The sequence below is a fragment of the Lycium barbarum genome, chromosome 6, assembly GCF_019175385.1.
Source record: "Lycium barbarum isolate Lr01 chromosome 6, ASM1917538v2, whole genome shotgun sequence".
Lineage (NCBI taxonomy): Eukaryota > Viridiplantae > Streptophyta > Magnoliopsida > Solanales > Solanaceae > Lycium > Lycium barbarum.
Window position 1 is genome coordinate 6,254,623 of NC_083342.1, and position 27,930 is coordinate 6,282,552.

At 35.9% G+C, this 27,930-nt stretch overlaps 4 protein-coding genes across 7 annotated transcripts; 2 read left to right on the forward strand and 2 right to left on the reverse strand.

Moving 5' to 3' along the window:
• Positions 1–1,035: 1,035 nt before the first annotated feature.
• Positions 1,036–1,629, reverse strand: LOC132643729 (uncharacterized). The gene has a single exon (XM_060360262.1). It carries the CDS (start codon positions 1,627–1,629, stop codon positions 1,036–1,038), a length of 594 nt encoding a protein of 197 aa, XP_060216245.1.
• Positions 1,630–7,961: 6,332 nt separating this feature from the next.
• Positions 7,962–14,695, forward strand: LOC132600620 (NAC domain-containing protein 40). The gene is made up of 4 exons (XM_060313913.1): positions 7,962–8,501; positions 11,730–11,989; positions 12,718–12,993; positions 13,993–14,695. Exons 1-4 carry the CDS (start codon positions 8,222–8,224, stop codon positions 14,422–14,424), a joined length of 1,248 nt encoding a protein of 415 aa, XP_060169896.1. The 5' UTR covers positions 7,962–8,221; the 3' UTR covers positions 14,425–14,695.
• A 683-nt stretch (positions 14,696–15,378) lies between these two features.
• LOC132643731 (cytochrome b561 and DOMON domain-containing protein At5g47530-like) lies at positions 15,379–16,332 on the reverse strand. Its single transcript, XM_060360263.1, has 2 exons — positions 15,882–16,332; positions 15,379–15,794 (listed from the first exon to the last, which is right to left on the reverse strand). The coding sequence occupies exons 1-2, from the start codon at positions 16,330–16,332 to the stop codon at positions 15,379–15,381; spliced, it is 867 nt and encodes a 288-aa protein (XP_060216246.1).
• A 1,064-nt stretch (positions 16,333–17,396) lies between these two features.
• LOC132600621 (uncharacterized) lies at positions 17,397–27,215 on the forward strand. 4 transcript variants are annotated; one of them, XM_060313916.1, is made up of 3 exons: positions 17,397–17,663; positions 19,472–19,654; positions 26,899–27,215. In XM_060313916.1, the coding sequence occupies exons 2-3, from the start codon at positions 19,493–19,495 to the stop codon at positions 27,064–27,066; spliced, it is 330 nt and encodes a 109-aa protein (XP_060169899.1). In that variant the 5' UTR covers positions 17,397–17,663; positions 19,472–19,492; the 3' UTR covers positions 27,067–27,215. The 4 variants fall into 4 exon arrangements, with proteins under 4 accessions (XP_060169899.1, XP_060169900.1, XP_060169898.1 ...); XM_060313917.1 differs by having other exon boundaries at positions 17,397–17,610; XM_060313915.1 differs by having other exon boundaries at positions 17,398–17,695.
• The last annotated feature ends 715 nt before the right edge of the window (positions 27,216–27,930 follow it).

Genomic DNA, 27,930 nt, shown 5'->3' on the forward strand with positions numbered 1-27,930 from the left:
TTTTTAACAAATCTATTTTGCAATAATGGTAATTTGTCAATGTTTTCAATTTTTTTATTTTGATAATATATACTTGATTCAAACTCATCATTCATATTCAAAATTTAAGATAACTTTTTTCAAAATATTATACTTCATTTGTTATAAATTCAAAAATATTATTGTACAACAACTAAGAAGAAGAAGAAGGAGATAAATACGACAGAAAAAACAGAGAACAAATGGTTTTATCTAAATTTATTTATACTAGTTCTTTTTTATATATTTTTTGAAAAGATGGATAAAAGTTAAATTGGGCGACTAAATGGAGTCAATTTCTCAAATGGTCACTCAACTTAAGCAAATTACATAATAAAGTCATTTATCTCTTTTTTTTTTGTTCCTCATATTTTTTTTTTGGTTTTTGGTTTCCCATCCGGTGTCCCGTACCCGCATTGGGGCCCAACTAATCCGGATTCGTGCGGGGTAGTCCCAAATTGGGGGGCAAAGCACTCCCTGACAAGGGTGACTCTGTACTCAAGGGGACTCGAACTTGAGACTTCTTGGTTAAGGATGGAGTAGTACCAGCCACTACACCACAACCCTTGTTGGTTTTTTTGTTCCTCATATGGTCATTTAAGTTTAAATATTTGCCTTACAAAGTAAAAATGGTTAAATAAAAGAAGAAGGTCCAAAGTAGTCCCTTAAATTTGACTTTTCAATTAAAATAGTCCTTATTCTTTACCATAAAACACTAAAATCTTTTAATTATACAAAATAACACAATTTTAGTTCTAACTGTGGTATTAAAAATAACAAAACACGCAAAAAAATGTGACTGATAACTTTAGAAATGAAAAAAAAAATCAATTTATCATTGCTAAAAAAAGAATATGAAATAGCGTAAATGTACTCTATTTTTTTGGTAACTAACGGTTGTATTAATCACCAAGGAGAAAGTTTACAGACCCATAGCAGTGTTTTTCCCCAACCTGCTATCCAAACAAATAAAACTCAGAAATACTACAGCAGTTCCTATCTTAATCAAAATATCAGCTATTGTAATCTAGTCCTCAGACCCAAGGGTGCCCTAACATTACAAATATAAGCAATTTCTCTAGCTAACACAGTCCAGTCCCTTTTTCTATCTTCAAAGGTCTTCTGATTTCTCTCTAGCCAAACCGCATGAACAAATTCTGCATAGGCCATTCTAAATAATTGAGCAGCTTTTGACTTGCCTTTGGCTTTGGTGATGATCCATTGCAGGTGACTCTCCCATGTAGTAGCAGCTAAGCTTAGGATCTGGAGCCACTTGAGCAGCCTTGTCCACACTTTCTTTGAGTATTCATAGTGTACAAACAAATGTGCTCTAGTTTCAAGTTGGTTTGTGCACAGTTTGCAGTACGGATCCACATTTATCCCCCAGCCAACTAATCTATCTGTTGTCATGAGTCTATCTTGTATTTGCAGCCATAGTGAAAGCAGGGCCTTTGGTTTTGCCCCATTTGAGATCATCATACATTTCCATGGCATTCTAGGCCTGTCCCCGATAAGATGAAGATATAAAGTTTTAATAGACATACCAATGTGTTCAGCTAGCATTTGGTCTTGTGCAAATATATTCTTGGCTGCAAATATCTTCCTCAACATTCATGAAGCTTGCTTAGGAATAAGAGCAGTGGCTATTTGATTGGCCTTGATGTAGTAGCTATGTACCCATCTGATCCACAGCTTATCAGTTTTATGGGCCAGGTTGCAATATGTTTTAGCAATTGCAGCTTTATTCCAAGCTTGCAAATTAATAAGATTTAGGCCACCATCAGATTTAGGTAAGCACATCTGTTCCCACGCAACTAGTGCTTTTTTAGTGACAGTATTAACTCCCGACCAGATATAGCTCCTGCAATATGCATCAATATACTTCAACACCTTTGAAAGGATAACAAAAAGTTGTGATCAGTATGCTTGAATACCAAATAACGCTGATTGAACTAGTTGAACTCTCCCAGTATAGGAGAGTTTTTTTGCCGTCCAGGAAGAAATCCTAGCTACAATTTTTTCAATTAGAGGAGTCCACTGCATTATGTTTAATTTTCTGTGGACAGTGGAACGCCTAAATATTTGAAAGGCAACTCTCCATAACCAAATCCCATGTGTTGTAAGATAGTTGCTTTTGCAGTAGCCTCCACACCTCCCAAATAGATGTTGCTCTTTCCAATGTTTGCCTGAAGTCCTGAAGCCTTCGAAAATTTGAGGAAGCATTGGTAGAGGCTTTCTACTGACCTTAGATCTCCTCTTACAAATAATAATAAGTCGTCAGTAAAGCAAATATGTGTTATGCCAAGTCTAGCACATTTGGTGTGGAATTTAAAGCCCTTGCTGTCCTTCAATTTTGTAAGAAACCAACTTAGGTACTCCATGGCAATGGCAAACAAGAAAGGGGAAATGGGATCCCCTTGTCTAAGGCCCTTAGCTGCATCAAATGGAGTAGTAGACTCTCCATTTATCATAATTGAGTAGTTGACAGTATAAATGCATTCCATGAGCCATTGTACAAATTTGATTGCGAAGATAATGCTTCCAGAACTTGCTTGAGAAAAGCCCATTCCACCAAGCCGTAAGCTTTTTGTAGGTCGATTTTAACCACACACCTTAGTGACATATGCTTCCTAAAATAAGCCTTGACAAGTTCATTTGCCAGTATAATATTTTCAGCAATCTTTCTGCCTGAGATAAACCCTGACTGTGCCTCACTGACCACGGAAGCTATAACTGTCTGTAATCTGGCTGTTAGGACCTTTGCAATAACTTTATAAAGAACAGAGCAACACGCAATAGGTCTATACTCTTTGATATTAATAGGGCAGGCAGTTTTGGTGACAAAAGTTATGAGTGTGCAATTTACTGGCCTGTACATCTTACCTGTTTGAAAGAAATCCCTAACAGCAGTTATAAGATCTCTTTTGATAATGTTCCAGAATGTTTTGTAGAAATGGGCATTGTACCCATCTACCCCTAGGGCCTTATCATCTTCTATAGATTTCAATGCTTCATATATTTCCTCATCTGACACTTCTTTACATAGATCAACCCCTTGAGCATGACTGAGAGTTGGGCCCTTTCGCATTGTAACAATATCAACAACAGGTAGACTTTGAGTAGCTGTCCCCATTAAAGATTGATAAAACTTTATTATTTCATCTTGGATTGCCTCTGGTGTTGTCAGTTTGGTGCCATTCAGTGAAGTTAGCACTAGGAGCTGTTTCCTGCAAGTTCTTTCTTTGACCAAAGCAGAGAAATATTTATTGTTGGAGTCGCCCAGTTGTATCCACTTTGCCCTCGCCTTTGCCTTAGCACACTTTCTTCTATAATATTCCACTTCTCAAGATCTAGCAAACACTGCTTCTCCTTCAATAATAGTGTATCAGTGCAGTTTCTACAAATTTGAGCTTGAATATTCTGTAGTCCAAGTCTTGTTTGAGGGATACTTTTATATTCTGCTTCATTCAGTTTCCTTAGAGGGATCCTCAATTTCTTGAGTTTGCTCCATATATTTGCCATTTTACCATGATCCAACTGTTTGGTCCATATTTCTGCCACAATAGTTTGAAATTTAGGATATTCAGCCCACACATTGAAGTATCTAAATGGTGTTTTAATGTTCCGCTGTAGTGTCTGAATAGTGAGCAACATTGGCGAGTGATCTGACACCTGAGGGAGATCATATGTGGTGATTATATGGCCCCAGTTCATCATCCAGTCTCCATTACCAAAGATTCTATCTATCCTCCTACATATCCTATCAGTGCCCAGTTGCTTATTAGACCAGGTGTAGTATTCCCCTTTCCATGGTAATTCTGATAAGTGTAGGTTTTGGACACATTCAGCAAACTCCTTTGTTTCAGCTAGTGTGACTGTTGCTCCAAAAATCCTATCACTTGGATGTAATATTGCATTGAAATCACCCCTAGTAGCCATGGCTGATTGACAGTTTGTCCTATCTTTTCTAATTTCTCCCACAAGCTTCTTCTACTATCTAAAGAGTTATAGCCATAGATAATTGTCACTGAACAAGAAAAGTCATCCATCACCCCTGAGACTTGTCAGTGTATTAGCTGGGCATGTGAGTTGAGGAGCAACACCTTGTATACTCTTGGGTCCCAACTGATCCATATTCTGCCATTCACTGCAGCGTCATACTTATTCATCCAACTCCATCCTAAGAAGACATTGTCACTTATTTTCTTTGCTTTATGCTCTTTCACTCTGGTTTCCACTAAGCCGACAAGGTTTATTTTCTTAGTTTTAAGATAGTTCTTAAGCTCCTTTTGCTTGTGCCATTTATTCAAACCCCTTATGTTCCATATCAACCAAGACATAGTTTGGGCAGTGCCTCCCTTGCTTGAAGGAGGTTCTTAGCTCCACTAGCTTCACCTGTCCCTTTACCACACCCTTGTTTAGCAGCTACTGATCCTAATGGGGGAAAATGTTCCAATGAAAACATTGTCCCATCAAGATTAGTAGTAACGACACCCTGATCAGGTTTCTTATTTTGCACTACTTGGGATTGTTGCTCAAAATTGCCCTGTTGTGGAGTATTTTCTCTTTGACCTTCTTGGCTACTCTGCATCTGGGGTGGGTCAGCTGTACTTGTGGTCCCCTGATCAATATCACTTATGGTTGTTTGGGCACCCTGTTGTAGAGTTGCTTGGTTTTGAATAGTAGACTGCATCTGATTTGCTACTGAGTTGCCCTCCTAAGAAGCTGCCATCACTGTTGTGTGGTCTTCCCTTTCTTGGATGACACCTTTACTCGGCCATTGTTGCAACACTCTCTTAGGGGCTTGTCTTTATTTAGGCTGTTCATTATGTTGCTTCTTAGGCTTTGTACCCTCATAATTCATCTTAGGTGGACAACTATGACCCACCACCAAGCAAGTTGGACAAAAACTAGACTTCCAGTCATATGAGACCAACTGTCGGAATTGATTCCCTTGAGGATCTATCACCTTAATTTCATTTGGAAGGGGTTTGGTAATGTTTACCTCTATCAGCATCCTTGCAAAGGAAAGTCTAGTCTGCTTGGTAGTATACTCATCAACATAGATAGGCTCCCTAATGACACTAGCAATCTTACTCAAGGCTTTCTTTCCCAGCATGACATAGGTAACCCAGGGAATTTCACCCAGAGGGGGATCCTTATAGGGAACTCAGTACTAAAATCAAAATCCATGGTCCATGGTTTAAGCATAATTGGTCTATTATTAAGCGTATCGTCAAGAGCGACCTGCTTTCCATTGTTTTGCATCTCCCCTGCTTCATGAGTCCCCAATGAGCTTCCAAATTCTACGATGGGTATTTTCTGGGGCCTTCCACGCCCTCTTCCGCATCCTCTAGCCATGGCACCACCAACGGTATACGTTTAACTAACGTGCGCCAAGAGCCCTATGAAAGAGAACTAACATTCATTAGATTTATGTATGAAAACTTAGGAGTTCAACAATAAAATAACATTTTCTATTTATTCATTTTATGAGTAATCTTTATTTTGATAAAATAGTTTAAATCAGCTGTTAGTTTCTTCTACGGTAGAAATTATTGTCAGGAAGTTCATAATTAATAAGGAAAATGAATTTCTTCAAACAAAAAAAATTAGGTCCTAGTATGTAAAAAGTTCAATATAAAAATTAATCATAAAGGATTTTCGTAAAGAAAAAAAAAAAAACATAGATGCATATTGAATAACATCATTAAAAATATAAATCATCGACATCACATAAAATGAGGAGATTCTATATCATCATTGTGTAGTAAATTTTTTAAAGTTTTCAAATATTATTTTTGTCAATCTTGTAATATTATTTGGGTGAAAATTATTCCCCCCTCCAACCCTGTTTCAAAAATTAAATATCTCTCCCGATCTAGAACAATAGTTGTTCCTCCTCTTTATCTCATTTAAAATTTTTAGTACCTATTTTAACCTCTACGTTAACACTTTTCATTTCTTTTTACGTTTAAACATTATGATTTTTTTTTAATCTATATTATGAACTTACCTATACGACGAACACAATTTTTTTTTTTTTTTTGTTAAAACACAATCTAATTTACGAAGTACGAAAGTGAAAATAATTGGAGGACTATTATTCTTCGGTGTAAAAAAAAAAACCAAGGATGTTTTAACTCAAAGTTCACTCAAGAGACTACTATGACCTTTTTTTTTTTAATTTTTAAAATGACTTTTGGCCCTTGATACTTTTTAAGATAATGTATAAACTTGAATAACTTATGAGGAAGAAAAATAACTTTACCAGGTAATTTGCTCAAATTAAATGATAGTAGGTAAATTGACTCCAACTAAATGCATTGCTCCATGAAGTTATTACCTTTGAGATAGTTGTTGTAAAAGAGAAAAGAGCATACACTTGTTTAGGTAAAGATTTTAATGAATATCCTCCAGATTTCTTCTTTCTTTCTTTCTTCCTCCTTTTTACCTGAAAAAAAGGAAAGGCAGCCACGTGGTCCCCCATGCCATTCCATTAACACGTAATTCTGTCCTGGCTATCCTCAAAAGAAAAAATAAAGCTGCTGACTCACTCACTTTTTTTCCTCAAAAGTAACGGAAAGTAGAAATCTTAGTCCCCTTTTAGATAACGGTAGCGGATCTAAAATTTTCACTTAAGGAATTTTAAAAAGTATCAAAAGTTAAATATAAAAAATAATATTATTCATGAAAATCAAACCTAAGACGCTAGAAATAATTTTGAACACTCTGAACCACTTGAGCTAACTTTTTATATATGCTCAGAGTGTTCAAAACTTAATATATGTACATAAACATAAAAAATCTATCCTACTTGTATATTGTTAACTTTTTGCCGCCCTCACCTCCACTTAAATCCGCTCCTGTTGGCTACGGATAATTTCCACTTCTTTTGTTGGAACATTATTTTTGGATAGGATTGTTATAATTTTCTGAAATTAAGTTGAAGTTGAATTTCCAAAAATAAATTAAAAAGTTATTTTCATAATTTTCACTCCAAATTACTCATAAATATCCGAAAAAACTCCAATTCTTATTCATAACAAACACAACTCCAATATTTTCAATTTGAAACAAATAATATCCCTTCCGTTTCAACTTATTTGTCAGTTTTTTGACTTGATACGAAACTTACGAAAGTGAAAAAGATATTTTTGAATCTTGTAGTTATCGACTAAAGATACGTAGAATGTACCACAATGACCTTTAATCTTGTGCTATTAAATATGCACCTTGAAAAGTTAAAACTAAAAAGTTGTTTTTAAACAGATTAAATAGGTGTTTGACCATGAAAACTAAGTAGGCGTTTAGCCATAAGAATTATTCACTTTATTCTGGATTTTTTTCTCCACTTTTTTTCACTTTTCAGTGTTTGGCCATAAGAATTCCGAATACAACTTGAAGTTGTATTCCGGAATACCAAAAACTCCAAAAATTTATTTTTCAAAATTTTCACTTTTTTACAGCTACATTTCGCCAAAAACTACAATTTCAAAAACTATGTCCAAACATAATTCCAACTCCAAAATTCCAAAAAAAGTGAATTTTTTTTGGTATCTATGGATAAACGGGGCCTATATTTTTCACTTTATTTGATAATTTGGAGTTGGAGTTGAAGTTGGAGTTAAAGATGAAGTTGTGTTTGGTTATAGTTTATGCAAATAATATTTGATTATTTGAATGTATTAAAAGTGAAAAAAGTGAAAACAAGTATTTTGGTGTTTTCAAATTTCAAATACTAACTTCAAGTTGTATTTTGAATTTTCATAGCCAAACATTGATTTCCAATAAAGTGAAAACGTTTTTCCAATAAAGTGAAAACGTTTTTCGGAAGAAAGTGAAAAATTTTCGTGGCCAAACGGATCCTTTAAAAAAACAAAAAGTACATGTCAAATTAAAACAGAGCGAGTACTTTTTTCCAAATTTCACCGTTATGTCCAAACGCCTACCAACTCTTCAACAGGTTAAATTTTCCTGCCTCACACCATTTTTACTATACAAACTTGTAAGCTCTTTTTTTCACTTAGACAAAGAAAAAGGTTTAAGAAATTAGAGAAAACAATGGGTTTATAAAAACTTCTAAACTCTTTTTTTATTTTACCAAATTGTAGGAAAAAAGGTGGGTTTATACAAAATTCTAAAAGGGTCAAGAAATTGAAGAAAAAGTTGATTTTTTTTAATATTTTTTTCTTTTGGAGTAATGGATGATGGGGATGTATCAGGTTGTAAAAATGAGAAGAAAAAAGATGGAGAAATGGTAGAGAAAAGTGAAATTAATGTTAATAATAATAGTAATAGTGAAAAGAATGTGGAGATATCAGCAGCTACAGCATCTGTTATGTTTCCAGGTTTTAGGTTTTGTCCAACAGATGAGGAACTGATATCTTATTACTTAAAGAAGAAAGTTGAAGGTTCTGATAACTGTGTTGAAGTTATTTCTGAAGTTGAGATTTGGAAACATGAACCTTGGGATCTTCCTGGTTAGTTTTTACTTTTTACAAGTTTTAAATGTCCAGTTTTGTTTTACAAGATATTGAAAGATAATCTTTAGAATTTACTTTGAGCCCAAGGGTCTATCGGAAACAGTCTCTTTAGAGGTAAGGTCTGCGTGTATCTTACCTTGACTGGACCCCACGTTGTTGTTGTTGTATCTTTAGAATTTACTTATAAAAATGTTATTTACAATTTTTACTCAAATAGACTTTTATCTTGAAGACATGATAGAACAGCATGTAAGGAGAATAATGTTATACCAGGAGAGACATGACCACCAAAAACAGGTTGGTGGTCTTGGAGGTAAAGTGTAAGTGTAGAGTGAGAAAGGAGGCGAAGAATTCGATAGTGGGCATTAAAGAGTTCTAACCAGTTAGCTTTTCGAGAACAAAACTATGGAGGAGGGAGCATGGGACTTGGAGGGTATGCAGATATCCAATGGTAGGAAATGTCAGGTTGCATTAAAAGAGTAGCGAGTGAAGTGCTCGGTGTGTTTAAAAAGTTCTTTCCTTGATTGCAAGAATCCTGGCGGTGGAAGGAGGAGGAACAAAGAGTTAGTAGAACTAAAAGAAGAGTGTCGTGTTATCAAAAATAGAAGACAACGAAGTCTTTGACAGAACTTTGAAGAATATAAGAGAGCTAAGAGGGAAGCTAGGAACGCCATTAGTAAAGCACGAGGGAAGCCCTTAGGGACAAGAGAACCGGAGAAAGAAATGCTTAAACTAGCACGTCTGACAGAGAAGCGGAATAAGGACTTAAACCAGGTAAAGCGTATAAAGACGATCCTCAACAAGTGTCGACAGAAGATAACGAGACCAAGGAGAGATATAGAGAATATTTTGATCAATTGTTTAATTCGAACCATGAGAATAACAATTTGGATCTCTATACATCTGTTTACAATAGAAATTGTAGCTACACTCATAGAATTATGCCGGCAAAGTAGAGGAGATCATAAAAATATGAGAATTTAAAAAGCCTGGGGTTCGGATAGTAACCCCATAGAGGTTAGGAAGTTTCTTGGAGATGTGGCTTACCAAACTATTTAATGCTATACTAAGAAGTGGTAATGATGCGTGAGAGTGGAGAGAGAGAACTGTGATTCCAATTTATAAAAATATAGGATATAAAGTTGTACGAACTATCGTGGGCATTGAACTTATGAGTCATGCGGTGGGATTCTGGAAAAGAGTGATAGAGCAGAGACTTAGGGACAAGATTGACAGAGAACAAGTTTAGATTTATATCTCTGGAAAATCTTAGATAAAAGCTATATTCTTGCTAAGAAATGAATGGAAGGACAAAAGATCTATGCGTGGTATTCATTCCTAGAGAAAGTATATGGTAGAATACCAAGAAAGGTCTTTTAGTGGTGGTACAGCAAGGAGTTCATACTGAATATATAAATGCCATAAAGGATATGTATGAAAAAATTATCATTAGCATGAGAGCAGTTATTGGAGATACAAAAAAGTTCCTCCTAACTGTGGGTTTACACTAGGGTGAGGGTGGCTGCATAAAGCATTTCAGTCATGTTTCTGATTCTGATGAGAGAATCTTGTTTATAACATCCCAAGTCCATGACATTACATGTATTTTCCTCTTTGGCCCTTGGCCCGGACAAATTTGTCTTTTTGGCTCATACCACGTGAATTTGAGCGCTTCTCATTTTTCTTTCCCAATCCGATGTGGGATTCACCTAAGGTGTCATGTGCATACCATCTTCAAAAGCTTGCCAGCCTAGAAGCCTGTCAGTCCTACTTGACCTGCCCTCCATCAGGGGCGTCACATTGTGCTTGTTCTTCTACTAGTGATTCCTCTGTTTCATCACTCTAGGTACAAAATATGCAGATGCCCAGGTGGAAGAAATATCTGCTGCCCTTATGATGTACTGATATTAGCAGAAAATAAATACTCTCTCCATCCCAATTTATGTGACACTCTTTCGTTTTTAATCAGTCCCAAAAAGAACGACATCTTTCTATATTTACTAACAATTTAATTTTATACTTCCAACTTTACGCTTAATGAGATGATTTATAGTCACACAATTATCGATGACTTGTTTTAGACCACAAGTTTCAAAAGTTTTTCTTTCATTCTTAAACTCCATGCTCAGTCAAACACCTTCACATAAATTGGGACGAATGGAGTAGCTGTGCAGAGTACTGAATCCTCAAGAATGGGAGAATATTAGATACCTTGGGAAAGATCTTGTCAAGTTATAAGGTCATAAATGCTGAATGGGATAGTATCGATTGGAGCATGTTGATGCCGTTACCAAGAGGTCTAATAGCCAAAATATTAAACAAGTTGTGTTAAAGTATAAACTTTTGGATAATATCCTTAGCATCTTCAATCGGACTTCTATATTTTGATTGGCTGAGTTTTGGTTTGTATTGCAAGCAGAAACAATCAGTCGGCAATATTTGTTCCAGAATTGCATTTAGTCATGTGTACTCTAGGAGTGATTAATGAAATTGGTCAGACTTTGAATAAAGTTGGTGACAATTTATTCAAAGGCCACCAACTGCTCCTCCTGATGCTAACTTCTTGCTTTGATTATTGGTCTCTATTGTTTGCATATGATCCCATCACTCCATCCGAAAGGAATGAACTTGGCTATTGAATTCCCAAAAGTTTGGTCAGTGATACAAGATCTGTATGCTTTATTTCAAAAATAGCTGCACTGTCAAAAATCAGCCCAAAGTTTATTGAATTTGATCTTCTTGAACTGGATGGGGGGCGAATATTTCTTGTTTTCATTTACCTGATTCGGAGAAAAATATTCGCTGTTCTCTTCTCTTAGTTATATTAATATGTTGAGGATCGTAGCGTGGCTGCAGCAATGGTGTGGCAGCGATACCAGATAAGGACCGATGTCTTGATGGTCTTTGTGCATATACAGCTCTATGACTAGAAATGGGTCATAATAAACTTGTCATAATAAACTATGTAGCACCAAAATTTTGCCATTATCACAGTTTCCTTTTATACAGGTTTTGCTGAAGTTTGGTTCTGTAGCTTATTGAGCAAAAATGCCATTAAAAACGTACTGAAGTGTAGTTGGAAGTCCAGAAAAAAATTGCATTGTCATGCTTCCTTTCTTCAATATAAACATATAGATGGCTGTGTATCTTAGTAATTTCTCCAAATCATTCTTTCCGATCTTTCTTATTCATCAACTGATCATTCATTTATTCTTGTGTTACCAGCTCAATCCATCATTCAGTCAGATAATGAATGGTTCTTCTTCTCTCCTCGTGGAAGGAAGTACCCAAATGGTTCGCAGAGTAAAAGGGCAACTGAGTCTGGTTACTGGAAGGCCACAGGAAAAGAACGTAATGTGAAGTCTGGTTCTAATATGATTGGCACAAAGAGAACCCTGGTATTCCACATTGGTCGGGCTCCTAAAGGACAGAGGACACAGTGGATAATGCATGAATATTGCATGACGGGTAACTCTAATTATCAGGTAACAAAGCTTAAACCATCATCCTTTTATTAAGAATTGCTGGCTTCTGAGCTAGAAAAACTGCGAAGCCACCTACTTCTCACAATTTTGGTTGTAGCATTGTTAGTTTTTTTGGGCTTTTGATGCTCTAAATGATTGGTCAACAAGTCAGTTGCTTAGGAAAGTGAAGGTTCTTGGATATGTTAGTCATTTTGATGTTATCTTCTTAATTATGCCATCTGAAAATAAAAGGGAAAACTATGGTTTTATTTGTGTTAGCAGGTCAGAGCATAATGATATATTTTCTCTAAAGTGAAAAAGAAACTTGAGGCTGCAATTACCTTAAATTATGGGATTACACTGGGTCTGTTGTTGTTTGTAACTGGTTTGCTTATTATTAGAACATGATTGACGAAAAATTAAATAATTTGCTACTGGATTGTTGAGCTTTATCTGAAGGCGTTTAAGTGGAATCATACTAGCTAGAATCATAGATAAATTGGGGATTTCTGTTGTTAATCATTAATGGCTAGATATTAAGTATCTATGTGGTAACATTTGTCAAGAACCTAACATGATGTTTGGAGAATTAGTCCGCTTACGGCAAACATTGGAGATCTAGTATTGTACAGATTATGTTACAATATTATTTGCTCAATGAGATAATTTGTTTGCTGCAGTTGCTTAAAATATGTCAACTTCTACAAGAAGGAAGTTAATTTAATGTTCTGATTCCATGTGTTATACAGGATTCAATGGTTGTTTGCCGCCTGCGGAAGAATAACGAGTTTCATTTGAATGACACCCCAGGAAATCAAAGGAATCATCTGGCTGTAGATGATACCACTGCTTTGTCTGGGGCAGGACAGTTGGATGGTTTGGGATTGATAAATGGAGTGGCGTGCTGTTCCAAAGTGGGTAGTAGCAGTTATAGTTCTCATTCGGTTGAGCAGATTGAATCTGGATCAGAATCCGATAAGCTGACTAAAGAGTTGCCTCAGCATCATTCCTCTATTGACTTGAAGGTTTTGGTTCTGCAACCCTTCTATATAGCTTGCCTTTGTACTAGTGTCAGCCTTCATATTTGTTGCTTTACATACTTTGTCTTTGTATTTTTCGCCCCTTGTTTCACTATATGTTTGTGAAACTGATTCTGCTAAAGTAAAACTCGATAGAATAGCCCCTTCAAGATGTGATTAACAGTATGATAGCCGGCCTTCGCCACTTCATTGACATTTCCTAAAAATGATTCTATCACATACTCAAGTCTCCTACGGTGTGTTTGGTATGAAGGAAAATGTTTTCTTGGAAAACAAGTTGGTTACTTACTAATTTTCTAGTGGTCGGTAAGTAGCAAAAAATTATTATCCCAAGAGTTGTTATATGTAATCTAGCAAAACACTATGGGGATGGATGGGGTGGGGAATGTGGGAGGAGACAATGAACTTGGAATGTCACTTATGGAACTTGTTTTCCCTACTTTTATAAGGGAAGTCATTTTCTTCATTCTAAGGAACTTGTTCCCCCGGAGAAAAACCCAGCCAAACATGGGAAAATTGGAATCTTAAACACACCCTTAGGGACGGGCGAATCTATGTACAAAATTTGGGGCACGTGAGCCCATGGACTTCCCGCAAAACTAGATATTTTATGTACATATTTTCTAGAATTGATTTAGTATTACCTTATGGCCCCATGCTACAAAAAGGATTAATAGTGCACTTAGTTAAAAGCTTAGTTATTGACCAAGAGGAACAAGGATCAATTCCCACTTAATACATTTTTTTCCTCATATCTTTAGTAGTGCACCCATGTTCTAGAAATCCTAGATTCGCCTCTACTTAGGGACGATCATTCCTTTACTTTTCTAACTATCTTTAGAAGTAGGAGGGGACGGAGCAGTCTTCCTATTAGAGTCATTTCTAGGCTGTTCTTTCTGTTTTATCTTTATTCTCTTTCAAACATGATGAGTATTCTTGAGTTCAAAATTTCCTGACCTAATATCTTGATGTTCGGAATTTCAGGATTGTGATGAAGAGGACTGTTTTGCTGATGTATTGAAAAATGATATCGTTAAGCTAGATGATTCTTTGTATAAGGCAAGAAACAATCTGTTGCCAATAATCGCTAGGAATCTTGAATCCTCTACGAACTCGCCAATGTCCGAGGAAGCCCAAAATCTGATGTCTCATCGGCTGCCTTTCCAGGGCACAGCAAATCGAAGACTAAAACTACGAACAGAGAACGTGCCCCGTCGAGTAGAGAAATCTAAACGGCATGAAGCTAATAAGAAGATTAGCCATGGTCGGGGCATCAGTAGACAGTTGATTAAAAGGATGAAGCAATGGTCGATATGTTTACTTTTAGTTTTCTTGATGTTACTGGTCATGTTTCTTTGTTTGTTCGGAGTTCCACTACAGAGTAAAATGGCATTACTCCAGCTGAAGTTAATGTAGCGCCAGCATAGATCTCTTTTGTAGTATTTAGAGTGGCAGTTCAGAGAGGTAGTTGATTCAACTTTTTGATGCATGTAAAGTAGGCTCTGCTTATGTCCAATTATCTGTATTTTACTAGCAAAACAGTAATGTTCAGGATGATATCTTGTAAACTTGCAGGTGTATGACAGTAGCAGAACTTTAGGGTGGTGTCTTACTTTACATAGTTGTATAATACCTTGTAAAGATGTGTAGTTGTATAATATCCGCGGCGGTTGTTCATATTTTTGTGCATGAACGAGTATCAACTCTGGATTATTTTTTTGGCTTTGTGTTGTCAGTTGTGTGTGACTTCTTTTTATTTCACTAATTGATGAATTTAAAGTTTGTGGATCCAAAACTATAAGATTTATATTCCTCCAATTTGGCATGTTCAGATTGTGAGGCCTCGATGATTATTACTTTGCCTATTTCTGTGTCTAGGCTTGTTTTGTGTGTTTACCTCTGTCCTTGGGTTTGTCAAGTAATATTTAAAATTTAAATAGAACCTTTTTAGACAGCCACCTTTTTAATAGCACCGTCAATCAATAACTAGTCTATCTAGTCTAATCCCTTTGGGGTGGAACATACATGAAATTTGCGCTCCGAATTACATATGCCTACAAAAGTAAAAGTTAAGATTTATGATTACAGGGAAGAAGAAAAAGAAATATGTCTTCGTTAAGTAATTGCCCCATAGATACTATATCTAGCTATATGAAGAAGAAATCATGTAACAAAGGGGATTCTTATTTGTACAAATGGTACTTCGAGCTTGGAACGAGCATGAAGAGATTAACAATACTTCTTTATCTTTTGAGTTGTTCTGCCGGATCGATCGCTCAAGATCTTTGGTCTTTATCCGGATCCGATGAAAAAAGTGGGATCACTTCTTATGGACTCGTTGAGAATGATTTTGATATAGTTCATGGCTTATTAGAACTCTACGCCTCTTGTTCGATACTGTTTGGTAAAGCTCCTGGAGTAGGTTTTTTTTTTAGCATTCAAGTATCGTCTCACAAGTTCAAGGGCAGCAGCAACAAAGCCCAAGGAAGCAAGAAACGCAATGTAAGCATTCTTCCAAATCCCCACATCCATCATCTGGAAACCCTTCAAACAATTGACAACTCCCATTATAATAGTAGCATATCCAGTGCACCAATGATAGATATTCCAATATATCCTGTATTTGTGTTCCTTTTCTGGTCGTACACGATGAGCTAAGACTTGTAATGTTGCAAGGCCTAAAAGTGCACCACCAATATACTTATGCAAAGTGTGTTTCACTCCGCCTGAAGATTGTCTCCCGAGAAAAAATCCCAAACCTCCACCAACAATACCAAGAAAATAAGCTATAGTTTGACAATAAATATATAGATTGAACCACAAAGCCGGTTACTCTGAAAACTGTGGATATCTCAATCTAGCAATAACAACACCTAGTGGCATCATCATTTCCCAATTAACCCCATTGATAATCCCATGAACAATCTTTACCTTAGACCTTGAATTTTGTTTTACATGAGTTATAGTTACAATTTTTTCCGAACGGAAATCTAAAGTCTCAAAAGACTTCAAGTTATCTCCCGACAAGTCATGAATTCTTGGTGTATTATCATCTTGTAGTGGTCCTTCTTGCCAAACATGATTCACAATATTATTGGTTCCATTGACACGTAGCTCAAACTTGGCAAATATGATGACTTGTCCATTGATATTCTGGGCTGAAACGTCGAGAACCCTAAAATTCAAGTCGCCTTTCACGAACGTGGTTCCATAGGTGTCGATAGGTGATGTGTATGCTTCAAGAGTACATAATGCAGCAATGCCACAAAAGCTTGTGAACCGACCATCCCTGTAGATGTTGGATTTATAGCCCAAGCAAGTCATCTCCCATGCTTACTTTCAGACTTCCTAAACGCGACATCAACAGTACTAGAAGACATGTCATAATTCCAGTAAATAGAGGAATTCAGAGTACGAAGATCACTACACGAATCGTATGATTTTTCATGAAACTGGAAATCCGAGCAGTTGGTTTGAGTAGATGAGAGGAAGGATAATGATATAAAAAAGCAAAACACTAACATATTCTTAGAGTATGCCATGATGAGTGTAGCTAGCACAAGAGTAATTTCTTATGATTTGGGATGGTGTATATTTATATTAAGTGGATTAATCCCTTTTAGAGATGGATTAAAATTTGGAATTAACCTCATTTCGTTAGGACTAGGAAGAAATATTTGGCGAGTCCCGTTACCCCATATGAGTGGGAATAGGAAAACTTCACTTATACAAAATATATACGTGTAGAAAAAAAAATTCCATTTTCCTTTTAGGACATTACTCATAGATAATGGAAACACAAATATTTACGGTAAATTATAAGATGGCCCAACTTACATTCTCTATATTATGGCAATCCAATACAAATATCCCACAAGGTTATGTGATGACTGATTCATTAGCTAGAAATTTTAAAAAGAAAATAAGACTTTTGAAATTTATAATTCAAGACCAACTATAAAAAAACATCTCTTTAAGGATAAAAATGAGTTCTTTGAAGTTAAATTGTTACGAAGCAGAAAGATAAGATTTTTTTTAGATCATTTTAAAAATGAAAGTGTGTCACGTAAATTAAAATGAATACTTTATTTCTTTTACCACACAATAACCACTCCTTTCTTTCTTTTCTTTTAGCCGAGGGCTTTCAGAAAAAGCCTCTGTACTTTCATGGTAAGGATAGATTCTGCGTACACTTTACCCGCCCCAGATCCCGCTCGTGAGATTATGCTGATATTGTTGTTACTGCACAATAACCACTCGTACGGGGATGGGGAAAAAAATAACAAAGAATTAGAAGTTATGGCTAAATTTATCTTTTATAAAACTTATGGTTACCTTATTGTAACTTTCCAAATATCTTTCTTTGCTAAGAGGATAATCTGTCTCTCTCAAACTTGCAATTTTAAGAGTAGTCCTAAAATTCTCTATAACTTCCAGAATCAGTCCCCAATAATTTTCCAAATTCATTACAATCATATACTCTAATATCATTTTGCTCTCAAATCTCAATTTCACTGTTAAAATTTTCTTAATTAGTATAAGCAGTTCAAGACTGCAATTTAACGCCAAACTCAAAAAAGGAACAGAAAAAAGAAACAAAAGGTGAAAACCAAGAAGACCCTTTTTTGTTCTTCATAATTACAGGACTTATTATGGTTAGTTGAGCTTCACTTCAAGGTTAGATCTTGTAAGTTATTTTGATTATTTTATATTTGGGTTTTAAGGAAATTTATGGAATTTTAAATTTAAAGTGAAAAAGATCAGTTCTTTGTTGCTAAAATGGGGTAACTGGCTTTTTTTAGATTGTATTGAACTGTTCTTTTATATGGGTTTTTAGTTAAATTTGGTTAATTTCTGTATCTCCATTTGGGTTGTTGAATTTTAAATTAAAAGTGAAAAAGATCAGTTCTTTGTTGCTACATTTTTTTGGGATTCTATCCATGTTTGAAACTGTTCTTTTACTTGGGTTTTTAGTTATGGAGCATTCTTAAGTTATTTGGTTAATTTTCTGTATTGGGTCTCTTGGAAATTTGTAGAATTCCAAATTAAAAGTGAAAAAGATCAGTTTTTTATTGCTAAAATAGGGCTACTGGGTTGTTTTAAAGATTGTATTCATGTTGTAGATTGTTCTGTAACTTGTGTTTTTAGTTATGGTGCATTATAAGTTATTTGGTTAATTTATGTATTCTCCATTTGGGTTTTAAGGAAATGTGTGGAATTTCAATTTAAAAGTGAAAAAGATCAGTTCTTTGTTGCTACAATAGGCTAATGGCTTTTTTAAAAGATTGTATCCTTGTTTTAAAATTGTTTTGTTACTTGGGTTTTTTTATTTGGTTAATATATGTATTCTCCATTTGGGTTTCAAGGAAATTTGTGGAATTTTAAATGAAAAGTGAAAAAGATCAGTTCTTTGTTGCTATAATAGGACTACTGGCTTTTTATTTTAGGATTCTATCCCTGTTGTAGATTGTTCTGTTACTTGGGTTTTTAGTTATGGTGCATTCTGAGTTATTTGGTTGAAAAAGGGCAGCCCGGTGCACTAAGCTCTCGCTATGTGCGTTTGGGTCTCTAGGAAGTTTGTGGAATGTCGAATTAAAAGTGAAAAAGATTAGTCGTTTGTTGCTACGACTTGCTTTCTTGAGATTCTGTCCATGTTCTGTTCTTTTACAGTTTACTTGGGTTTTTAGTCATGAAGCATTCTAAGCTATTTGGTTAATTTCTGTATTCTCCTTTTGGATGTCTAGGAAATTTGTGGAATCTCAAATTTAAACTGAAAAAGACCAATTCTTTGTTGCTACAATAGGACTAATGGCTTTCTTTGAAAGATTGTATGCTTGTTTTGAATTATTTTGTTACTTGGGGTTTTCTTGGTCATGGAGCATTCTAAGTTATTTGGTTAATTTCTGTGTTCTCCATTTGGGTAATTGGGTCTCTAGGAAAATTGTGAAATTTCAAATTAAAAGTGAAAAAGATCAGTTCTTTGTTGCTACAGCTGGATTTTTATGATTGTATCCCTGTTTTAAGCTGTTTTGTTACTTGGGTTTTTAGTAATGGAGCATTCTAAGTTAGTTAGTTAACTTCTGTACTCTCTATTATTGTTCTCTAGGAAATCTGTGGAATTTGAGATTAAAAATGAGAAAAAAAAAAAAGATTTTAGAATGCTTTCTACCTGGATTATATGGAGTGTTGTGATTAAGGTTTTTTTCTTTTCTCTTTTGAGACAAGCTTGTTTTCCCTTTAGGTTCGTTCATGCTGAATTGCCAAAAATGCAGCTTTTTGATGTAAACTTGTAGGTTTGAGAGCATTAATGATTGAATGAGTGAAAAGAAACTACTATAATTTATTGAATAAATTTATAAATGAGGACACTATAATAGTGAAGGTGGGTTCTGTTATGATTTTGAGGATGATCCTTTTTTTGAAATTAATGTGTGTTTTGTTTCGTTTGTGGGATTATTGGCAGGTTGTGTGAGAGTAGATTGTAATGATGTCAAGACCAATGCTGCTTGTTTTTCTGTTGATCGTACTCATAATCACATCTCAGTTTGAATGGAAACAGCAGCTGGTGAGTGACGTCGAACCGAGTCCCAGTATATCTCAGAAGCAGCAACAAATCTCAAAGAGAGAAGAAGCTGTTAAAGAGAAGGTAATCATATTATGTTCTCTTTGTTGCATGTTGTGTGATATTGTGTATGAATTGTTTAGGTTTTTATTACTTGTTGTTAACTGGGGTTTGCTACCTATTACCTTGGAAGATGGGTTAAATAAGTCATTGTATCTAGCTGATCATATTTGCATCATTAAATGTGCACTTTATATTTCTCTGACAGATTCCAAGTGAAAAATGGACATAATAGGCATTGAATAAATAGGGCAAGTTACACATTTGGCCGGTCAGCCAAAAATAATTGCATTTACTAGCTAAATATACATTGTATGTATCAAAAATGTATATTATATGTATATTATACACTAATATACAAAAATATATTTTGCTGGCTATTATCTTGGTGGGGGGTTTATGTCAATTTCTCTATTTTGATCTGACTTCCTAGTTGCAAGTTTGGAAATATGCTAGTTTCACGATAGGGTACTCGTTGACCTCTTGCATCTTGATTTTTTATCTTTCCGTCATTTCTTATCTGGGTTGATTTTGAAGTCCTTTGCACTTTAATACTTTATTTCAAGATTTTGCATTCATTACGAGTTTTTTTAATATTAAAGATATTCTTTAGCTTACTGAGTAGATTAGTCTACAGAGGCTAGAGTTAGTTATGTGATTAGAAGTCGCCTGGTCGAAGATAATATCTCTGACCCTAAAGAATCATTTGGTTTGTGTACGATGAAATTATGAATGATGTTGTATTATGCGTTTTTGATACCTTCACATGTTGTCAAACCAGCTTCCACATTATGCTTTCCTTTAGATGGATGTACTATATTCTTCCAGTGGATCCTTCTTTATCCCCAAGAATGGAACTAACCAAGTTAATCTAACCAGAGTGAGGAATTAAACCAACTATCAACTTATCTCTTATCAATTTGCAATGCTTCAAGCACCTCAAATGTCATGAACTTGTTGGAAAGACTCAACCCAAACACATAGTCGATTTGTTTTGACCGTTTCGTTGCAGTGCATGGCTTGCTTTTTGTGATCTCACTTTGACTGAAGTATGCCCTAGTTTTCGTGGATATGTCATTGCTCGGAGCTTGCATAAAGAGTACTTTTTTAACCATGTAATATCTCTGTTATGAAGGCTAAGTATCTGTATTAGTTCCATGAAGTCCCAAATCCTTCATGTTGGTTTTTAAGTAGTCCATTTACCTTTGAGCTGTATATTAGTATCTGATCTTTTGAAGCTTTAGCCAATGAATGTGGCCAATCAATAAATAAATCCACAAGTACTGATGTTACAAAAATTTTGGGCCTTGAAATTGCATAAAAAAAGTGCATAACTAAAGGAAAGAGGAGAGTACTACAATAGGGCTGGCACGTGATTATTTTTATGGCATGTGCATCAAGTGTTTATAACTTTACAAGTTCCTTTCCAGTTTTATAGCCTCTATTTAATGTATCTTTTCTAAATCTCCTCCCAACATAGAAACATCTCACGTCAATCTTTGGAGGAGCTATAGATGACGTTTCTTTCCAGTTTTATAGCCTCTCGCTATAATTTCCCATGTGCATCAATAGGTACCCATTAAATCTTAGGGGGTATTTTTTGCTATAATTTCCCATGTGGAAACAACATGAGGCTCAGTGTTTATTGTCCGTACATAAATGCACTTTAGGCAGTTTTTATGCATTGTCTGCAGCAAATCTCATCCCTTCAGGGTTCCTACAATTGAGATCCTTGAATAAATGGTTTAAAATGGCCAAAAATGCAAGCCGATTCATTCTCCTTGCTGTGAGGCGAGGCATGAGGTGTATGCCTTACGAGACATTCTATTAATATGAAAAAAATAAGTATTTGTTAGAAATCGAAACAACTCGGAAAAAGTAAACAGATAAGAAATAAACATATCTGACTCCTTCATTTCACTTGTTGAGTGTCTGTATTGTGTACTTCTTCTCTACTTGTTTGCATTATCACTTCGTTATCTTGATACATTGCAATAGCAAAAAAGAAACAATAGAAGAGCATAACAGGAGAAACTGTAGCAGTAACTGTCAAGCAGAGTTAGTGATTGAGGATTTGTGGGTATGAGAGGGGGGAGGACAATGAATGCTGTAGCGAGCTTTGGCCTTGTAGGATGACAAAACTTTCCCTCATTAATCAGAACCTTTACGAGAAAAAAGAAATGACTTTTTTTTTAAAAAAATCAGATAATACCATTACGTGGGGAAGGACAAAAAGAATTAACTAAATAAGCATAAGTCTCATCTGAAAGGCGTACAATACCTAATCCTGTGAAGCATGGGGCAAATAATTTGCTAGCCACAATGGATGCCTTGGGGTTCGCTTCAACTTTACCTTTCAAGACACTAACATATAGCAATGACCAACTGCATCAAATCTCATGAACAAGCTATCTACCGGACTGTTTTCTTCTCGAATCTGAAAGTTACGAAAAAACTCTACCTTTCTAGGGGCTTTCAAACTCCAGACAATTCTTTTTGATAACAATGGTGTCCAAGCAGTTTACACACCTCTACTAGTATGTCGAGTACCCCTTGCCTCCCACCGGCACAGGTACTAGGGAACTCTGCCCACCAATGTTCAGATTGGAAGAAATTCCCTAGCAATTTTTGTCTCTGCTGGAATTTCATCAAGGTCTCCCATTATCTTAACCAACTTCATGACCATTACCGAGTTCCAGACAATTCTACAAGGAGGATCCTTTGTTGTTTTTCTTATGCGTTAATTTCTATAAAGCAGCAACCAATTTAACACGCAAAATCGCAAATGCACTATATGTTTACCATTTTCAATCTCGTAATTTACCCGTCTTCATTAGCCATAATCTCATAGGGCCTTGAAAGAAGTTCCCAGAGTTTTTTGATTTCTGACTAGGAGTTGCCTTCTAGAACTTGTGTCCCAGAAAAACTTTATAGGATCTAGGAAATAAATTGTTTCTAAACTGAGAGAACAGCTGCTGGATTGAAAATAAGGTCCTTCTTTATACCAGACCCCCTAAAGTTAACATAATCCCTGGGCCCCACTAAATAATCAATCAGAAAAAAATATGCACTTCACTCTATTTCTTGACTTCAGGGTGGTCATCATTTCTCTCCTGCTTATATCTTTGAAATTACTGACAAACTTTGAGAAATAGACACTGGTAACAAAATAAATAAACAGAATGAAATAGACCAAAAAAAGAAAGTTAAAGCCTTCTAAGTGTAGACTCGGGATAATTTTTTAATCCTAGCAAAGAAATACAACAAACAACAACAACATACCTAGTGTGATCCCACAAGGGGGGTCTGGAGAGAGTAGGATGTACGCAAACCTTACCTCTACCTTTATGGGGTAGAGAGGCTGTTTCCGATAGACTCTCGGCTCAAAAGAAATGTAGTCAATGCAGAATGCAAGAGAAAATAAGACAGCAAAATATCAAGATACAAAACACATGGCGCAACACATAACACATAAGGATAATGATCTGCGCGATACCAAAATAATACTACTATGAAAAGGAGAAGAGAAGATGGAAAGGTTAGCTCCCTACCGCTCTCACACACAGCGCGACAAAACTCAACTACCTACTAACCTTCTATCTTAATTCTCGACCTCTAAAGCTTCCTATCTAAGGTCATGTCCTTAGTCAGCTTTGTGCCAAATCATGTCTAATCACCTCCCCCCAGTTCTTCTTTGGCCTACCTCTACCTCTCCTAACTCCTGTGACCGCCAATCTGTCACACCTCTTAACTGGTGCATCCTCACACCTCCTCTTCACATGCCTGAACCATTTCAGTCTCGCTTCCCTCATCTTGTCCGCCACCCAGGCCACTCCGACCTTTTCCCGTAGATCTTCATTCCTAATCTATCTCTCCTAGTATGACCACACATCCATCTGAGCATCCGCATCTACACTACCTTCATCTTGAACGCAACATTTTTCCCCATACAACAATGTTGGTCTAACTACCACTCGGTAAAACTTACCTTTCAGCCTAGGCGACATCTTCTTATCGCAAAGCACCCTGGAAGGAAGCCTCCATTTCTTCCATCCTGCTCCAATACGGCTTGCAACATCATCATCAATCTCCCCGTCCCCTTGTATTATGGACCCAAGGTACTTGAAACTTCCTCATCCTAGCAAAGAAATATGAAACTTTATTTTACGTTAACTGCATAAATCCACCCTTAGTGTAGGTTTTCTCTTTATTTCCCACTGCTAAACCAGCTCTTAGATATGTATCAAAGTATCCTTCCATTATTATGAGGATCCACCATCACCAGATGACATGATGAAAGCAACAAAGGAAGTATTAGTCTGTATTCTTACTTATTTTCCCAACGAATATGAATTAAATTATCATCTTAACAACTGAATATGATGAAGCTAATAATGTTATCCTCAAATGATTGAATTGTCGATATTGTGTGTTTACAAGAGACTAAATAGACGGGGGAAAATCGGAGAGATTGGCAATACAAGTTATAAATTGTGGTATTGTGGGATAGACTAAAATAGCAACAGGATAAGAATCATTTGAGAAGCCAAATTTAAGTATAAACGTGTAAAGGTAAATAGCATTTATGATATAATTATAGCAGTCTCAAAAAAATTTATGATATAATTATCTCGTTAAGACTAGTGTGAGGAAAGGAGACATTTACATTATAAGTGCCGGTCCCATTGAACAAGATTAGATAAGGAAACCAAAATTAAAATTTGGGGAGATATGGATATTTTTGGTCCAAAGGATTCCAAATAACCAATTGATCTTTGTCGGGAGATCTAAATGGACGTGTGGGTAGATATATTGACAGTTTCAACCAAGTACATTGAAGTTATGGTTACACTACTAAGAATGAAGAAGGAAAAGCTTTTCTGGAGTTCGCCGCAGTTTGTGATTTACATTACTATATAAAAGATCTAGGACCTCAATCATAAAAATTATGGTGGTAGAAAGAAGAGTTGTAGAGTGCTCCTAAAGCAAAAGGAGAGTGATATACATAGATACTGAAAGTCGAATTTGGATATTCTTTGGAAGAGTGTAAGAGAACTAAACACTAGATGGCTTGTAGCAAAATTTAGGAATGGAGAAAGAGGTAATAAAATGTATAAATTAGCACACTTGAGTAGAAAGAGGGGTAAAGACTTAAACCAAGTTGAATATATTAAAGACAATGTTTGACAAGGTTTACAGGAGATGGTGAGATTAAAGAGAGATGATGAGGTTCTGCTGATCAATTGCTACACTCATTCAAAAGAACAAATTTATATACACTTTTGGTGAAATAGCTTTTTTTTTTTTTGAGACTTGATGAAAAATGGTGAAATAACTTTATAAATGTCCAGTCATCCATACAAGATAGAAACCTTAGCTACGTTCGTAAAATTTTGCTGGTTATTATTTGATGTACTTCATTCTTATAGACGGCTAGAAGCTATTGTGATTGTTTTTAGTTTTCCTATTTTTAAGAAAAATAAAGAAAGAAGAAGTTGCAAAGATTAAATTTGAAGATTGGATGATATGGCCCTTGGGCGTAACTCAACCTAAAAAGCTAACTCATGGGGGAAAGGAGACCACCAGTCGGTTCCCCAAGTAATGTGGAACTCTAACCCACTCTAATACCACCTTGCACGCCCAGACCACCAACTGGAGCGTGAACAACATAACACGAAGGTCCAAACAGGGAGGGACCCTACTCTGATACCATGTAAGATATGTTCATTGGGCCTAACTCAAACCCAAGAGCTAGCTCATGAGGGAGCGTAGTCCAAATCCATATAAGGAGACCACCAGTCCGTTCCCCAACCAATGTGGGACTCTAACCACTTACACTCCCTGCATGCCCAGACCACGCCGACGAGTGAAAGACAACGACGAGGTATAGTTGGCCCGTGAGGTTCACTTGCTACCCACCCAGATGCCGGAGATGGCCCTTGCGGCCAGAAATCTCCTTCCATCTCTTATTATGGTGGTGGTGAGATAAACTGGTCACACTCCTTAGGGTGACCCAAATAGCCGAGAACTTTTCTTAGGCTGCCAGGAAAGATATGGAATTTCTAAACAAAGATTTTGAGCCCTAGTGGCTCTGATACCGTGTAAGATATGGCCATTGGGCCTAACTAAACTCTTAAAGCTAGCTCCCCTCTTCATGAGGGGAGGATTGCCCAAGTCTATATAAGAAGACCACTATTCTAGATCAAGGAAATAGCATAAGGTGTTGCAGTAATCTTTATAAAAATGTTAATCTGAAAATAGAACAAATGATGCATGAATGTGAAATTAATAAGGTTAGGCAAAATCTGCATTGTGCAAATATTTGATTGTTGTGGTCATAGTTCCTCCCCCAACCTTTTCTCCAGTTAAAGTCACTGTTGTCTTGAGAATGAAATAAATGTGAGAAAAGATGGGACCAAGAGCAATAAAAAATCTGTAGTACTAGCAGTTTTGACAGACAAGGACTTAAAGAATCTGTTGCAACTTATCTATAATTTAAAAAGAACATCTATAGTACTTGTACGGGAGCAAAGAGAGATGGTTATGGCTGAACAAGTGGGACTACTATCAACTTATTGTATGCAACCAAGTTGGCCTGGCATGGGCCATAGTTTTGCTGGCTGCCCAACTTGCGCTTTTAATGATGGTTCAATTAGGTTTTTGTGGTTACGTCACCAAGCTCGAGCCCGGTGCCAAGCGAACTAAGTGTAGTATTTAAGTGGAGAAGGGTAGAGGGGCAGGCTAATAATCCCCGAGTTTCGAAGGCTGGGCGTGGTCCAAAGGGTTGGCTCCAATCGGATTTCTCGGTCATAAAAATGATGGTTGAATGTCCTCGGCCATCTGCGACAATCTTTCTTCTCCTTCGCCATATATATATATTTTTTTCAAATTTAAAGTTCGTCGGTTTTTTTCTCCTCCCCTGCACTGAATCCTACAAACAACCAGTTTACTCCTCTTTGGCTCTTTGTTACAGTTAATGACCAAACTGAACCCTCTTAGTTAATATCACATGTTACTTATTTCTTTGCACTTTCACTTGTGATTTTGATGGAGTAAACTCATGAAGAAGCCAAGGGGGTCTGACATCTAATATTTACATAAAAAATAATTTTGACTTTGTATGTACAATTCATCTTAGTATTTTTAGTTGCTGAGAGCACTAGTTTTATTGCAGTAAGTTCTGTTTACCAATGAAATATACAAGGGGCAGATCGGAAGTCAAAATACAAACTCACGTGGTGTTCTGACTAATATAAATATTTTTGCAGATTATATTATCACAGGAGAAGAACATTCAGAGGCTTAACGAGCTCGTGCGGAGTCTCAGGGAACAGTTGCTTCAGTGCAGAAGTAGTAGCAATGAAACAATAAATAACACTTTTAGCTCACTGGCTGACATTGCTGAATTTGAAAAACAGCAAATTCTTGAGGATTAGACAGTGACATACATCAATAAGTTTTGTCATTGTCACACTACTCAAATTTTCTGTGCTATCTCCTCTGTAACTACCTTTTTTCCGCTTATTTTGTGTGTCTATCTTGTAAGTCACTGATGAAATCTGCAATTTGAGTGTCATTATACTAATCCATATGGCAATACTTGTGTGAAGGAAAACAAAAAAAAGTAACTTCCATATTTTCTGGAGCAACTGGCCTCTTACCAGTGGCAGAGCTACAAGGAGAACCAATTGACCCCGTCGTCCGAAAAATTACATATATTAAATTATATGTTAAATTCCTTTGAAAGGTTTAAACTATATCGACTCCTTTTAGTAAAAATTTTAGCTCTGCCATTGCCTCCTGTCAATTCCATGAATTTGATATCTTTGAGCTGCTTTCAGATGACTACTTAATGGGAATTTAGATACATTTGAAGCTTCAATTTACTTTTTATCTTTTTTGGTTTTGATCATTTTTAATCAATTTTTTTTTCGAGAGCCAGTGTCACAGTGTTTGAAATGCAGTGGATATTGAACTTGGTCTTTTTTTACTCTTCTCCACTTAAAATACCTAATTTTTGTCTACGACGAGTTTGAAGTCGTGGTTTAATTAAATCCATTGTTGAAAGCTTCAAATCAAGAATTCTATTTGAAATATTCTTTCACCTAAGATAACTGTTACAGGAATTATTAACTCTATACCAAAAGCCCTATAGAAATTGTTATATGATTGAGTATATCAAATAGGGTATTACTTTTTTGATTTGGACAATTTCTCTTAGCACTTCTACTTTTGAAAATAAGTTTAAGAAAACTATCAATATCAGATCAACTATTATTTCTCAGGGTACATGCATTAAA

What these genes read in the sequence shown, in the direction of transcription:
- LOC132643729 (XM_060360262.1), bottom strand. Translation starts at nt 1,629, where the DNA reads ATGTTGAGGAAGATATTTGCAGCCAAGAATATATTTGCACAAGACCAA.
- LOC132600620 (XM_060313913.1), top strand. Translation starts at nt 8,222, where the DNA reads ATGGATGATGGGGATGTATCAGGTTGTAAAAATGAGAAGAAAAAAGAT. An exon ending in TGAACCTTGGGATCTTCCTG is followed by an intron (nt 8,502 to 11,729) that starts GTTAGTTTTTAC and finishes TTGTGTTACCAG; the next exon opens with CTCAATCCATCATTCAGTCA. An exon ending in CGGGTAACTCTAATTATCAG is followed by an intron (nt 11,990 to 12,717) that starts GTAACAAAGCTT and finishes TGTGTTATACAG; the next exon opens with GATTCAATGGTTGTTTGCCG.
- LOC132643731 (XM_060360263.1), bottom strand. Translation starts at nt 16,332, where the DNA reads ATGACTTGCTTGGGCTATAAATCCAACATCTACAGGGATGGTCGGTTC. An exon ending in GGAAATGATGATGCCACTAG is followed by an intron (nt 15,795 to 15,881) that starts GTGTTGTTATTG and finishes GTCAAACTATAG; the next exon opens with CTTATTTTCTTGGTATTGTT.
- LOC132600621 (XM_060313916.1), top strand. Translation starts at nt 19,493, where the DNA reads ATGATGTCAAGACCAATGCTGCTTGTTTTTCTGTTGATCGTACTCATA. An exon ending in AAGAAGCTGTTAAAGAGAAG is followed by an intron (nt 19,655 to 26,898) that starts GTAATCATATTA and finishes ATATTTTTGCAG; the next exon opens with ATTATATTATCACAGGAGAA.